The sequence below is a fragment of the Cebus imitator genome, unplaced genomic scaffold (genome assembly GCF_001604975.1).
Source record: "Cebus imitator isolate Cc_AM_T3 unplaced genomic scaffold, Cebus_imitator-1.0 Scaffold110, whole genome shotgun sequence".
Taxonomy (NCBI): domain Eukaryota; kingdom Metazoa; phylum Chordata; class Mammalia; order Primates; family Cebidae; genus Cebus; species Cebus imitator.
The window spans coordinates 1,255,410-1,271,292 of NW_016107425.1; the positions used below are offsets into that span (position 1 = coordinate 1,255,410).

The 15,883-nt window shown below is 40.7% G+C and overlaps 1 protein-coding gene across 1 annotated transcript; it reads left to right on the forward strand.

The window, feature by feature from the left end:
* Window positions 1–14,906: 14,906 nt before the first annotated feature.
* On the forward strand, window positions 14,907–15,357 carry LOC119472632 (small integral membrane protein 26-like). The gene has a single exon (XM_037741882.1). It carries the CDS (start codon window positions 14,907–14,909, stop codon window positions 15,282–15,284), a length of 378 nt encoding a protein of 125 aa, XP_037597810.1. The 3' UTR covers window positions 15,285–15,357.
* Window positions 15,358–15,883: the final 526 nt, after the last annotated feature.

A 15,883-nucleotide genomic window follows, 5' to 3' on the forward strand; every position in this document is an offset into this window, starting at 1 on the left:
AAAAAAAAAAAAAAAAAAAAAATCAGAAAAGAGAAAAAGAGAGAAAAAAAAATCAATGTTAGGCATTACCCACACTCTGGCTTTATGACTCTTTTGAAACTGAGATTATTTTAGTCATCAGAATGGTTAAGAGTAGATAAAGGCCTGTGCTTCTAGAGACAAGTTCTTTGCAAGACATCCAAGGTGATGGGAAGGGGTGGGGGCCGCAGTATCGAGCTTTTTTCTTACTCCCAGGAAGAAATTAAAGGCCCTTGGGGTTTTTCCATCACAATTCTCTTGACCTACTTGAGTCACTATGGTGCAGGATTCTTTGTTTTATTTCATAGATACAAAGAGTGAGCGTAAATTCTAAACAAAGTAATGTATTTGTAGATGTTCTTGTCTCTTGATGCAGATATAAAGCCTATCTTCTGAGAGAGGACAAAGAGATTAGTATGTGCCTTGCTTAAGAACAATAGACAAATGTTACAGACTGTTAACTCCATCTGCTTCCCAGTAGAAGAATTTTTACAATGAAGGGTCAGAGGGTCTCCAGGATCTTTAAGGAGGATTTTCCCAAGGGAAGCCCATAGCAACCTTCCTGTGTATTTAGGCCAATATGTTCCAGTTTCTAGAGTGGGGCTCCTCGTCCCTAATTGTAGAATAAAAGGCTTTGTCTTATTGAAATAATTTGAGGCATAGGGAGAAAGGGAAGTTTTCCGGTTGGTAGGGAGTGAAGTCGCAAGGTTGCATACTTCCCTGGCTACGATGGAATCATTTGTGTAGTGAAGAAACTGAATATCACCCAAATAAAAGTATCATCAGCTACCATATTCCAGAAATCATTTGCTTTCCTGAGGTGCTTGGTGACTGAAGCAGACACATTGCAGGCACATGACTGTAAGAGCCAAGGAATTCAACCTTTTTTTTTTTTTGAGTCAGAATCTCGCTCTATCACCCAGGTTGGAGTGCAGTGGCGCGATTTCAGCTCACTGCAACCTCCGCCCCATGGGTTCAAGCGTTTCTCGTGTCTCAGCCTCCTGAGTAGCTGGAATTACAGGCACCTGCCACCACACTTGGCTAATTTTTGTATATTTAGTAGAGATGGTGTTTCACCATGTTTGCCAGGCTAGTCTTGAACTTCTGACCTCAGGTGATCCGCCCGCCCCAGCATCTCAAAGTGCTAGCATTACAGGTGTGAGCCACCGCAACAGACCAGGAATTCAACTTTGAAGGCTCTTCTATTTCTCCATTCTTTCTTTTCAGGGTTTGTGGGGCTGTATTTCCCTTTCCTCTCTTCCCTAATAGAACTTTCCATACCTCAGCTGCCTCCCTGGCACCAGGGCCACCATCCCAGCAGGCCAAGAGGCGGGCCACTGTGCAGTGTGATGTGTTTCTTTATGATGTTTCTGGCCATCTTTCTAGTCTTCTGCACAAGTGGAGTGTGTGAGGGGAACCCCTGCAGGGGAGCTATTTGGGACTACAGACTCTACTCCTGGCAGGTTGCCCTGCTGGGGAATCAGGTGTTGGTGTCAAGCAGCTGGCTGGGGCTGGGATCTATTTTCAATTTCCAGGTTCCCAGGACACGTGCTCTTGTCTCCTGATGGTGCAACAATGAGGCTGATCTACATGGCTGGGAGACCTGTGAAATAAAGTGTGAGCATTTCATGTCATACCTGGAAATTCCTATGGAACTCTGGGGAGTGCCCCCACAGTGAATAAAAATCAACATAGTCCTCTAGCAACGTAATCTTTCCTCACAGGAAACACCTCAGAGAATATTTTCAAACAGAGGTAAGATCTGATTACAGTGGAAAGTGTTACTTTATGCCCATTACCTCATGGACAACATTAGGCTATCCTATTCTTTAGGGACTCCTCACCAGTTCCAGAAATCCTCCAACTACAGGAATACTGTAATGAGAACATGAAAATAAACCATATTGATTAATCTTTTTTTTTTTTTTTTTTTTTAAAAGATGGGGTTTCACCATGATGGCCAGGCTGGTCTTGAACTCCTGACCTCAGGTGATCCACCCACCTCGGCCTCCCAAAGTGCTAGGATTACAGGCATCAGCCACCGCACCCGGCCATATTGATTAATCTTGAATGAAACCTAACTCTTACGTTTTGACCCCTCCCCTCAAAAAGTACCTAGTGAATTTGTTTGAACAAAAATGAAATCATTAACAGGTCTTGAGCCTAAAAAAAAAAATAAAGAAAAGAAAAAAGCACTTAAAAAAAAGAAAAAAATGAAACCAAATTTTAATTTAATTGAGAAACAAATATATAAACATGAAAAATGTTAGGCAAGAAAGGTGGACACAGTCTGGGCACAGTGGCTCACGTCTGTAATCCCAACAATTTGGGAGGCTGAGATAGGAGGATCACTTGAGCCCAGGAGTTTGAGACAAGCCTGGGCAAAAAGACCTTCATTTCTACAAAAATTAAAAATTAAAAAAAAAAAAAAAAAAAAAGAAAGAAAGAGGAATACAACCAAGTAATTTCTCATCTAATCTCTGTCCCCTGTTCCCCTGTTCCTCTTCAGGAAGTATTGTTAACAATTACTTAAGTATCTATACATGGCATTGGCATATACATTATATATATATATATATATATACACACACACACAGATGGTATGTGTATATATATGTGTGTATATATCACATATCCTTTTCATTATTGTGACTATCTTTATACATACAAGAGAATCTGTTGTATAAGTGATGAACAAAGATTATGACTAACATGAACGCTGTTGAATGTCATGGTCCTAGAAACAGAGGGCATGGGCAAACTGAGAAACTGAGGAGAGCTTAATAAAATGACTAGTTACAAAATTGCAGGCAGGTTTAGAGAAATCAGTAAAGGACAGTGCAGTACTCAGACACTCATCCAGATTTTGTGGGGCCTATGAATATTCAGTTTTTAGAACCTTCTTTAAGAAAAAGAATGCAAAATTATGACACAAAAGTAGGTGCAAGAATAAAATTAAATAGCTGGGTGCAGCGGCACATGCCTATGGGCCCAGCTACTCTGGAGGCTAAGACAGGAGGATCACTTGAATCCAGGAGTTTGAGGCTGTAGTGTGCTATGATCGCACCTGTATTCCAGCTTGGACAACACAGCAAGACCCTATCTCTTAAAAAAAAAAGAAAAAAGAAAAGAATGAATTTAGAATGAGAAAGCACATCAAACCAAATTTCTATGACTACAAATATCAAAATTACCGTAAAATATGATAAAGTACCAAATATGATAAAATCTAGATAATGTTATCATCATATCACAATCACCTCTCTTTAATAGTTTTTTCTCATATATATATATATATATATATATATATATATATTTTTTTTTTTTGCTATGTACTTTTTTTGTCTTTTTTGAGACAGCATCTTATGCTGTTGCCCAGGCTGGAGTGCAGTGGTGTGATTATAGCTCACTGCAGCCTCAATCTCCCAGGCTCAAGCGATCCTTTTACTTCAGCCTCTCCAGCAGTTGGGACTACAGGTGCACATCGCCACTCTCAGCTAATTTTTTATTTTTTGTAGAGACAGGGTCTTACTATGTTACCCAGCCTGGATATGTACTCTTTGATCATTGCTTTATATAACATTGATATCATTCTCTATAGAAAGAATGGCAAGCTAATTCAGTCTTTCATCTAGATGGTCTCTTTCTGGATTCTCTATTCTGTTCAACTGGTCTTTGAGTATCTCCCTACAAGAGAATGAGAATTGTTCAGAGTAACAATTGGAAAAACAAATCATAGCACATATCCTGCTGAGCATTGGTCAGAGGCACCATTTTTTAAGTGCAAAGATCAGGCCATTTTACAAAGCTAAGCAAACTCTCAGTTCACCCTCCACGCATAAGAATGATTTTGTTGTCAGGGTCACAGCTCCCACCTGTAATCCCAGCTACTCAGGAGGCTGAGGCTAGAGGACCCCTTGAACCCAGGAGTTCGAGGCTGCATTGAGCCATGATCTCACTACTGCACTCCAGTCTGGGTGGTGGAGTGAGACCTCATTTCTAAAAAACAAAGGAATGTTTTTTTCACTTCCTTATTATCAAGTATTTCAGTGGCTCCTGATCCCTTCAGATAAAATCTAAACTCCTCTTCATGATACGAGACTCTGCATCTTCTTTTTACCTCTCTGGCCTCATCACTCACCATTTTCCTACCACCACACCTCCATATGTTCCACACAAGTTTTATTCCAGTACCACTCAGCTATTTAGTTTCAGAACATGCTATGCTCAGTCCCATTCCTGCAGCTTTGCATACACTGTTCTCACTACTTGGAATACCCTCCCCAGCTTGTCCACCTGGCACCCACCCCGTGTCTTCAAGTCACAGATAAAATGCTGCTTCTTCTGTGAAGCCTTTCTTGATCCCCTCAGACTCATTCAAGTTTTCTTCTCCTTTGTCACAGTCCCACTGAAGCAATAATCTTACTCTAATGCAACTGTTTTCAGGTCTGTCTCCTCACCAGTCTATAAATTTCTGCAGATCATGAACTGAGACTTTATTCTTGTATGTCAGGCACGCAGCATAGGGGCTGACACACAGTAGACACTTAATAAGTATGTTTTAAATGAATGAGCTTAAGCAACTTACATATGCTTACTACGATGCTAAAATGTTCTCTCATGTTATGCTTACAACTCTATGAAAAAGTATTATTCTTATTTTTACAGGGGATTAGAATATGCCACCCCAAAATATGCACTTTTGCATAAGGATTATTTTGAGCTGAAGACAGTCGAGAAGCGGCACATGCCAAAAAGCATTTCAGCCCTCCTCCCTACTTGCCTAAGAGGACATAAATTTCCATTTGTGCCAGTTTTGGTGGCTCACAACTCTATTCCCAGCATTTGGGAAGGCCAAAGCAATTGAGGCCAGGAGTTTGAGACCAGCCTGGGCAACATAGCGAGACACCCATCTTTGCAATTAACAATTTTTTTAATTTAAAAAAAATTACATTTGGAAAGGTCTCTCTCTCTCCCTGTCTCTCTCTCTTTCTCTCTCTCTCTCTCTCTCTCGCATACCAGGAAGAGGAAACTCTTAGACTCATAATCACTAGAGACGAGGCAATAACTCTAGCTCAGAGATAGCACCAAAAGGTATCTACATAGTAAACCCTAATAAACCCTAATAAAATAACTCCTATCTTCCATTAGTTTCTCCCCACATATTTACCTCCCCACAGTTTGTCACTCCAAAAGCTTAACCCTCTTTTCCTTTGTTTTGCCACATCTCTACAAATTAACCATTCTTTATTATGATGCTACATAAGCCCCAAGTTCCAGCTACTCCTCTAAGTTACTCATCACTGAATTTCGTGCATTGCACACATTCATCAAGCCTGTTTTTCTCTTGTTAACCTGTCTTTTGTCAGTTCATTTTCTAGCTTACTAACTGCAGAACCTTGGAGAATAGAAGAAAAGTTCTCTTTTCCTCTACGGTTTACAGATAAGCAAATGGAACCTTAATGAGTTGAAGTAATTTGTCTGTAGAATTTCAACCCAGTTCTGTCTGATGCTAAAAATTTATGGTGTTTACTACATTATACTGTTCTTCTAAGCAGGTAAATTGTGTCTTTTCAATAGCACTTAAGCTAGCTGCATATGGCATGGCTGATCCAACTTTTTCTGAAATAACAGACTGCTCTTCTTTCTCTGAGAGATCAAAACCCCCATTATGTGTCTGCCCCATCCACTCCCACTGAAATTGTTCTTTTCAAGGTCCCAAGTGATCTCTTTGCTGCCAAATCTAATGACCATTTTTCTCTTATCTTTTTTGACTCTCAATAGTTTCCCACAAAGTTGACCGCTCTCTTTGTTCTGGAAATAATGTTCTCTCTCAGCTTTTGTGACAAACCATTCTTTTGGGGTTTTTTTTGTTTGCCTCCCTGGGCCCTCTGTCTCAATTCCCTTTTCTGGCTCTTCCTTCTCTTCCCTACCTCTAAATACTGGGCTTCCTCAGAATGAGGTCTTGAACCAGCTCCTCTTCTCTGTCTACCTCCTGCTCTAGGTGATCCCGCCCAGGCCTGTGAAATTAAATGAGGTCCATATGCTGTTTGCCTTTGGTCTAGCCAAGAAGTCTGCTTACACTCACATGTCCAACTAATTGATATCTCTACTTGACTGTTTCGTTAGTACATCTTTAAAATCTCATTGGCAACTTAATTTCTCCTCTTAGTTTTGCTATGTGACACACCACTTCCAATCTTCACGTGTCAGGACCTCAGACAGGGCACCGTGCGAATGACTTATCTTCACTCCATAATAGTTGAATCCTCTGCTGGGAAGACTCAGAGATTGGGGATGCCTTAACTATGCCAGCTGGAATCATCTGGAGGCTTCTTCATGCACACATCTGGTGGTCAATGCTGGCTGCTGACTGGCACCTCAGCGTGGGCAGTTGACTGGAACATTTATACTTTATGTGACTTGGACTCCTTCACAGCAGGGCAGCCTCAGGATAGGTGGGCTTCCTTATTTTTATTTACATGAGGCCTCACTCTGTTGCCCAGGCTGGAATGCAGAGGTACGATCATGGCTCACTACAGCTTCGAACTCCTGGACTCAAGTGATCCTCTTTCCTCAGACTTCCTAGTAGTTGGGACTGGAGTCTCGTTCTGTCACCTCAGGCTGAGTGTCGTGGTGATATCTCGTCTCACGGAAACCTCTGCTTTGTGGGCTGAAGGAATTCTCCTGCCTCAGCCACCCGAGTAGCTGGGATTACAGACACATTCCACCATGCCCAGCTAATTTTCGTATTTGTGGTTGAGACCAAGTTTCTCCACATGGGCTAGGCTGGTCTAGAACTCCTGACCTCGGGCCGGGCACAGTGGCTCAGGCCTGTAACCCCAGCATTTTGGGAAGCCAAGGCAGGTGGATCACCTGAGGTTAGGAGTTAAAGACCAGCCTGACCAACATGGTGAAACCCCATCTCTACAAAAATACAAAAAATTAGTTTGGCATGGTGGTAGGTGCCTGTAATCCCAGTTACTCAGGAGACTGAGGCAGAGGAATCGCTTGAACCCAGGAGGCAGAGGTTGCAGTGAACCAAGACCATACCATTGCACTCCAGCCTGGGCAACAAGAGTGAAACTCCATCTCAAAAAAAAAAACAACTCCTGACCTCAAGTGATCCACTCACCTCGGCCTCCCAAAGTGCTGGGATTACAGGTATGAGCCACCATGCCTGGCCTGGGGTGTGGACTTCTTATGTGATAGATCATTCAGTGTCCCAGCAGACAAGGCAGAAGATTCACATGGCCTTTTATGGTCTAAATGTGGATGTTCCGGGGTTGGTCCCTCTGCTACTCTATAGGTGGAAGCAGCCACATGCATGCCCAAAGTCAAGGGAAGGAGGTATAGAGATTTCCTCTTGGTGGGTATATTAGTCTGTTTTCACACTACTATAAAGAAATACCTGAGACAAAGTAATTTATAAAGAAAACAGGTTTAATTGGCTCATGGTTCCACAGGCCATACAGGAAGCATGGCAACATTTGCTTCTGGGGAGGCTTCGGGAAGCTTCCGGTCACAGCAAAAGGCAAAAGGGGAGTGAAGAGCTTCACATGGCCAGAGCAGGAAGAAGAGAGAGGGATGGGGAGGTGTCACACAGTTTTAAACAAATAGAACTCACGAGAACTTAGTCACTAATTGGGAGAGTAGTGCCAGGATATGGTATAAACCCATTCATGAAGGACCATCCCCATGATCCAATCGCCTCCAACCAGGCCTCACCTCCAACACCGGGGATTACAATTCAACACAAGATTTGGGTGGGAACACAGATACAAACCATATCAGTGGGATAAACAGCACAAGTCACTATCACCTGGTACCACCTAAGTGGTCTTACTGCTTCCATATTTGCCCCCTCCAATACATTTTTCATGTAACAGTCAAAATGATCTTGCTAAAATATGTCCAACCCTATTTTCTGGCTTAAAAGCCACCAATGATTTCCCAGTGCACTCAGAATAAAATCCTAATTTCTTGTCCCTCCAACCTCATCTAATATCACTCTTCCCTTGACTCAACCATATTAGAGCATGCCTCTTCTTTCCTACTTCATAGGCTTTGTACTTGCTGTTCCCTTTAACTGAAACACTTTTTCCTTGTCACTGTTTTCCATCCATAGGCCTAGCTTTTTCTCACTCATTAAGAATTGCTTCTCCATGACCTGACCACTCTGACTAAAGTGGCCTTTATTCAACTTAGTCACCTTTTCATTCACTCTTTCATCACCTTCTTTTTTTTTTCTTCAGAACTCTTTTTATAATCTATAATATTTATCTGTGACTTGTTTATTTGGGACTCTCTCATTAGAATGCAAACTCCGTGAGGGTCTTATTCACTATTTTTATCCCCAGTACCTACCATATTGCCTGGCACATGGTAGATGCTGAGAAAATAATTTTTGAATGTAACAATAGATAGATAGATAATAGATGATTCAGTCATTCAATGGCAGCAAAAGAAGAGACATTTTCTCCTGAGTACCTCTTTAGCCAAGAAAAAAAGTTCCCTTAAGAAGTCCTTCTCCTTGAGAACCCAGGTCCAATTCTCAGTCTTTTTTGAGATTCTGGACTTCTGATTCAAGCACTGAAATGGACCTGGCATCTTGGATCACACTGTCCCTGGAGGAGGCATGCTCATCAAATGATCAAAACAATGTCATCTGCATTCTCTTACAGGCAGTGACATAATTAAACCATGCTGGTTTCTGAAGCTCATAGAGGGCTGTGATGGCTTTCCTAGGATTCCCATTTTATTTCAAGCTCCATTTGCAGCCAGGCCTGACCATCCACTTGTAGATTATCCTCTCTGCAATCATCCTGCAATTCCAGTCATCCAAAGACATAGACAATGGTTTACACTTTGGATTTGTCACAACACCACATTCATGCTTTTTAATACCCCCTCATCTATGAGCTATAGGCATCTATTTGATTTTGCTAATCTAAAGAGAATCACAATGAAGTGATTTTGAAAGCATTTTGAGACTTTTGCCAATTTCTTCAAGCTTGGTAAACAGCCTCAGGTGTCAAAATGCCAGCACTCCAAATCACCCATCTAAAGATCTCTTGACAATCTCATTAGTACTGAAGGTTGGTTTACCATTTCATTTGGCCTTATCAAGATGTTATTTTTTTCCTCTTTTATTCACACGGGATCTTCAGCCAAGGAAATGTGCTCCCAGCTTCCCTTCAAGGAAGATTTTGCTTTGTTATTTTCAACTGCACTTCTTTTTCTTCATCTGTTTTTCTTTTCTTGCTATATCTTTCCATGTTCCCTCAATGTTTTATTCTTAAGATGGTATTTCAGCCCTTTATATCCTGCTACCTTTATTGATAGCAAAATGGAAGTTTATGTGTCTTTTCTTCTTGAAACTCAGGAAGGATTTGTCAAGTGTGACTTTTTAAGGAAAAAAAAAAAAAAGTCAACTGTATCTGTTTGGCAAAGATTTGCCGCCGTACTTGCAATTCTCCTCTGCAGTACTTTTCCTGGGACTGACAGATTTTTAGTCTATTTCATTGGCTGCTGTAACATATTCCCTGATACCAACTCATTCCCGATGGTTTGGTAGCAAGTCTGAGATGAATATGAGTCATGGTGAACTGGGAAGTAGTGTCAACACTCAGAGCCTCTCTCACTCTCCCTCCAGCCTGGCAGAGGCCACCTCACATTAGAGCCAGGTAATGATTCTAATACCTCTTTAGCCATCCATAAGTGGAGACTGTGCAAACTCTGTGAGCACACAACAGGGCTGCCACATCTGCAATTTTCTCTGCTATTCCTTTCCCCTTGGAGAGTTTATACTATATTAAATTTAACTTTTCTAATATCCAAAGAATAGTTTTAGAGTTAGGCAAAAGAGAGAATAAATGTTAATGAGCAGCATTTTAATCAATTCTCTCCAACATTACCCAAATCATTCAACTATCTTATTGCTAAAAAGAATTCTACAAACTTTTCAAATGGAAATCCTTTGGACTGGTGCTTTATACACCAACTTTGAGAACAATTTAATGTGACTGGGCTTTATTGTTTTCAGTTCCTTCAAAGAAAAGCAAATGTTTACTATATCAGATATTTGTCTATAGTCAACTGATTTTCTTTCTTTCTTTCTTTCTTTTTGAAGACAGGGTCTTTTTGAACATTTTATTTTCTTCTAAGTACTCTCTGAAAAGTATTCTGTTTTGCAGTGTTCTTCATAATGCTCCATCTGTCCTGGATTTTCAGAAGATTTTTTTTAATCCCCTCAGAAAATTCAATGAAAAAAGGTAAAGGCTTTACTGCCAGTAGATTTTTGTTTCTCTTCTTTCTGGGAACGAGCCAGTTTGAGCTTAAAAATAGACCTGAGAAATATCTACAGCTTGAGAATCATTCAACCCTCTAATATTTGCTCTAGAATAAAAAGGAGAGTTGATACATCTGATCTCAAATGATCCCCATCGTTATCACCTTTTTATTTCAGATCAAATAATTCACCATTGCAGCCTCCTGGTGAAGCAAATTCCATTATGTTAACCACCTGCTCTCTCTTATTTTTAATTTATACTGACGAAAGAAGGTAGCAATTTAGGTCATTCTTAGTGCCCCATGTTCAGCATTTATCAATTGATGCTATTTACTATTTATTACCAATGGCAGTTACTGTGATCCTAACACCAGATGTCCACTGGGATAAAAATGTTGGGGCAATAAAAAGGAATTACTTATTTTTAAAGTTTTCTTTTAAAAAATATTATTAATTATAATTGACATAATAACATTTACAAGATTTAAGTGTGTAATCAAAGGATTTATTATCAGCTGATAAATCTGGAAGTGTGGCCACTTGAATTCCCTTTTATTTATTTATTTTTTTTTGAGACAGAGTTTCGCTCTTGTTGCTGGGCTGGAGTGCAATGGCACGATCTCAGCTCACCACAACCTCCGCCTTCCAGGTTCAAGCGATTCTCCTGTCTCAGCCTCCCAAGTAGCTGGGATTACAGGCATGCGCCACCACACCTAGCTAATTTTTTGTATTTTTAGTAGAGACGGGGTTTCTCTATGTTGGTCAGTCTAGTCTCGAACTCCTGATCTCGTGATCCACCCGCCTCAGCCTCCCAAAGTGCTGGGATTACAGGGGTGAGCCACCGCGCCTGACCCAACCACTTGAATTTCCAATGACAAATTAAAGTTGTTGATATGAATACATTGGTATTTGGAGGTACTTTCAGGGTCAATGTCAAAAGACATTTGAATAAGATGATCTGGATGTTTTGCCTTGGAAGTAGTTCATCTATGCCTACAAAATCAATCTTTTTTGTTGTTTTTAGAGATGGATCTCCCTATGTTACCCAGGCTGGCCTGCAGGGGGGTTATTCACAGTTTTGACCATAACACACTACAGTCTCAAACTCCTGGCCTCAAATGATCCTCCTGCCTCAGCCTCCAGAGTAGCTGAGACTATAGACCCAACCCAGCATGCTAAGCCAAAATAAACTCTAAAGAAGCTGTGGGTAAATTTCTTTCTTTTCTTTTTTGAGACAGAGTCTCATTTTCACCCAGGCTGGAGTGCAGTCGCACAATTATAGCTCACTGCAGCCTCAGACTTCTGGGCTCAAGCAATCCTCCTGCCTCAGCTCCTGAGTAATTGGGACTACAGGTATGTGGCACCATGCCCAGCTAAATCTTTTTTTTTTTTTTTTTTTAATTTTTAGTAGAAACAAGGTCTTACTACATTGCCCAGGATGCTCTCTAACTCCTGAGCTCAAGTGATCCCCCTGCCTAGGCCTCTCAAAACATCTGGATGGTAGACGTGAGCCTACCTGTGAGGCACCTGGCCTCACTCTCCTTCTTAAATAAGTTTTTCCTCTTTTCCTTGGTAACTTAAAGTTTTGATGTAATTTTATCTTTTAATTTCCATTTTCATTTTAGATTCAGAGGGGTCCATGTGTAGGTTGTCCATGTAGGGCTGAGGTTTGAGCTTCTTTCTATTGGTCCCATTACCCAGATAGTGAACATAGTTCCCAACAGGAAGGTTTTCAGCATTGCCTGCCTCTCTCCCTTCCTGTTTTTGGAGTCTCCAGTGTCTATTGCTCCCGTCTTTATGTCCACATGAATACAATTATGTAATTTTAAATGTACAGAAAAGTTATAAGAATAGTTCAAAGAACTCCCATATACTCTTTACTCAAATTCACCAATTTTTATTTTATTTTTACTCCAACTGAAATACATTTCACATTTAGCTTTTTACTTGAGAAAAAAGATTAAGGTCTAGTTCTTTTCAAAGTTTATATTTCCGTTTATCTCTAGCCTAACTGGTAGAAAAATAGCAAGAAATAGCACTGTTTTACAGCAAGGGAGACTGAGACACGGAGAAGTCTAACAGAACTCTGGGTTCCAGGACTGCCTATGGCCAACATAAGGAAGTCAGTCACCATTCAGCTTTGCAGTCTAGCTTGGCAGCCTCCATCCTGACATCTTCCTGGGACCCCTGGCTCCTACACAAAGCCCTTGCTCCTGACTCTTAGTTTTGATGACTGACATTACCCTTATTGTCCTAATCTTTGATGTGCCTTTTGCCTTTGGCGATTCTGGGATCACCACAATCAATTCAGCCCATTAGGGACCTTACCCTGTCTCAGCCCTTAATAGCAGGCAACTTAAAAAACAGTAGTATTTTCAAGTATGCACAACTAGGGATACCATGTGTCCCGGCACCTAGAATCATAGAACCAACAAACACTGGCCCTGAAGTGACCATGAAATCATTCAGCACAATTCTTATATTCAGATGAGGACACTGAGACCCCAAGAGATTTAATATTTTGTCAAGGTCACATAGTGAAGTGAACTGGTAGCAAAGGCATAATTAAAATTCTAGTTTTATTTATTTATTTTTTTTGGTCGGGGGAGGGATGGAGGCTTGCTCTGTCACCAGGCTGGAGTGCAGTGGCATGATGTTGGCTCACTGCAACCTCCACCTCCTGGATTCAAGTGATTCCCCTGCCTCAGCCTCCCAAATAGCTGAGATTGCAGGCTCATGCCACCATGCCCTGCTAACTTTTTGTATTTTTAGTAGAGGTGGGGTTTCACCATGTTGGCCAGGATAGTCTCAATCTCCTGACCTTGTGATTCGCCCGGGTCAGCCTCCCAAAGTGCTGAGCCACTGCACCCAGCCTAGTTTTATGATTTTTTAAACAACATATTGCTGCCTTGTTTTTCTTATTACTAATAATCACATGTAAAACAGTACGGCAGTTACTCCAAAAATTAAACATAGAACTACCAGAATTCCACTTCTGGTATATACACAAAAGAATTAAAAGCATGCCTTGAACAGATATATTTGAACACGATATTTATTTATTTTGAGACAGGGTCATGCTGTCACCCAGGCTAGAGTGCAGTGGCGTGATCACAGCTCACTGCAGCCTCAACCTCCAAGCTCAAGCAATCCTCCTGCCTCAGCCTCCTGAGTAGTTGGGACAACAGGCACATGCCATCATGCCCAGCTAATGTATTCTTACTTTTTGTAGAGATGAGATCTCCCTGTGTTTCCCAGGCTGGTCTTGAACTCCTGGCCTCAAGTGATCCTCCCGCCTTAGCCTCTCAAAGTGCTGGGATTACAGGTGTGAGCCACTGTGCTCAGCCTGTGCACTGTATTAGTCAGCTTGGACTGCCATAAAAATCATCACAATCTGGGCGGCTTAAACAACAGAAATTTATTTTCTTTAAGTTTTGAAGGCAAGAAGTCCAAGATCAAGGTATTATCAGGGTTGGTGTCTGTTGAGGACTCTCCTCCTGGCTGGTAGGCAACTACCTCTTGCTGTGTCATCACATGGCCTCTTCTTATCTACACTTATAGAGAGTGAGAGTGACAGAGTGGTGTCTTTTCCCTTTTTCTAAAAATAAGGACATCAGTCCTATTGGATTAGGGCCTCACCCTTCTGACCTCATTTAACCTTGATTACCTCCCTAAAAGCCCTTTCTCCAAATAATGTCATGTTGGAAGCTAGGGTTTCAACATATGAATTTTGAGAGGACACGAGTCAGTTCATAACAACTATCTTCTCAGTTTTTTGTAAATCTAGAACGGTTCTAAAAAATAAAATACATTAATAAAAAATTTAGATTCCCTAAGCAACCTAAATGTCCATTAACAGAAAAATGGATAATGAAAATGTAGTACATATACACAATAAAGTACTATTCAGCCATGAAAAAGAATGCAATCCTGTCATTTGCAACAACATGGATGGAACTGAACTGGAAGTCATTATGTTAAGTGAAATAAGCCAGGCACAGAAAGACAAACTTCGCATGTTCTCGCTGATTTGTGAAAGCTAAAAATTAAAACAATTGAACTCATTGAGATAGAGAGTAGGACAGTTAACAGAGGCTGGGAATGGTAGTGGGGCAGGGGGAATGTGGGGATGGTTAATGGGTACAAAAATATAGTTATACAGAATGAATAAGATCTACTATCTGATAGCACAACAGGGTGATTACCATCAACAATAATTTATTGTACATTTAAAAATAACTAAAATAATATAATTAAATTGTTTGAAGCACAAGGATAAATGCTTTAGGTCATAAATAACCCCATTTACCCTGATGTGATTACTATGCATTGCCTGCCTGTATCAAAATATCTCATGTATCCCATAAATATATATGCCTACTATATACTCACGAAATTTTTTTTTAATGTAGATACCCAAACCAAACTTTTAGAGATAAAAATATATCTGAGATGAAAATACGCTGGATGGGAATAATGGCAGATTAAACAATGGAGAAGAAAAAAATATGGATTTTGAAGACACAGCAATAGAAAGTACACAGCGAGTTGCCTCCACTGTGGGCCTGTGAGAATTGAGGCCCTTACCACTGTACCTATGTATCAAAACCAGTTAATGGCCTGGAACCAGCAGATGTTGGTGGTCTATGGGATCAGCACCTGGTCTCCAGTGGGCTCAATGCTTTATGTCAGGTGGAAAATGGCACACCCGTCAGGTGATGAAGTACAGCAAAAGGTTGACTCAACAAGTGAAGTACCCAGTCAACTATCTGAACCCCCAAAAGTGTTTTATGTGGAAACAATTGTTACATATAAAGAAGATTTTGTTCCAATTACTGAAAAGATCCTCAACTACTGGAAATCATGGACTAGTGCCCCAGTGCAGAACCATGACTGGCTGCTGAATTCTGAAAACCAGGATGTGGTTCAACATTTAAATTTGATAGATGCCTTGATTCCCATTTTGTGTTTGTGAAAAGCATATATATTTAATTTTGCTGTAAAACGTAATCACTAATAATATGCAATAAATATTTTCTTGAAGGAAACTAAAAAAAAAGTTCACAATGAAACAAAGGGAGAAAAAAGACTTAAAAAAAAGAAAGTGTTTCAATAAGCACTGGAATAACTTCAAGTAGCTGAATATATATGTAATTGAAGTCCCTAGAGAGAATATATTAATTTGCTAGGGCTGCCATAACAAAATATCACAGACTATATAGCTTAAATAAAAATGTATTTTCTCACGTTCCTGGAGGCAGGAAGTCTGAGATCAAAGTGCTGACAGGTTCTGTTTCTCCTGAGGCCTCTCTCTTTGGCCGGTGAACAGCTGCTTTCGTGTTGTTTCCTCTCAAGGCCTTTAGTTTGCATGTGCCTCCCTGTTGTCTCTTCCGGGCGTGGTGTGTATGGGATTAATGCCTGTAATCCCAGCTATTCGGGAGGCTGAGGCAGGAGAATCGCTTGAACCTGGGAGGTGGAGGTTATGGTGAGCCCAGATGACGCCACTGCACTCCAGATTGGGCAACAAGAGCGAAACATCGTCTCAAAAAAAAAAAAAAGCTATAGGAGAATTTT

What these genes read in the sequence shown, in the direction of transcription:
- LOC119472632 (XM_037741882.1), top strand. Translation starts at nt 14,907, where the DNA reads ATGTATCAAAACCAGTTAATGGCCTGGAACCAGCAGATGTTGGTGGTC.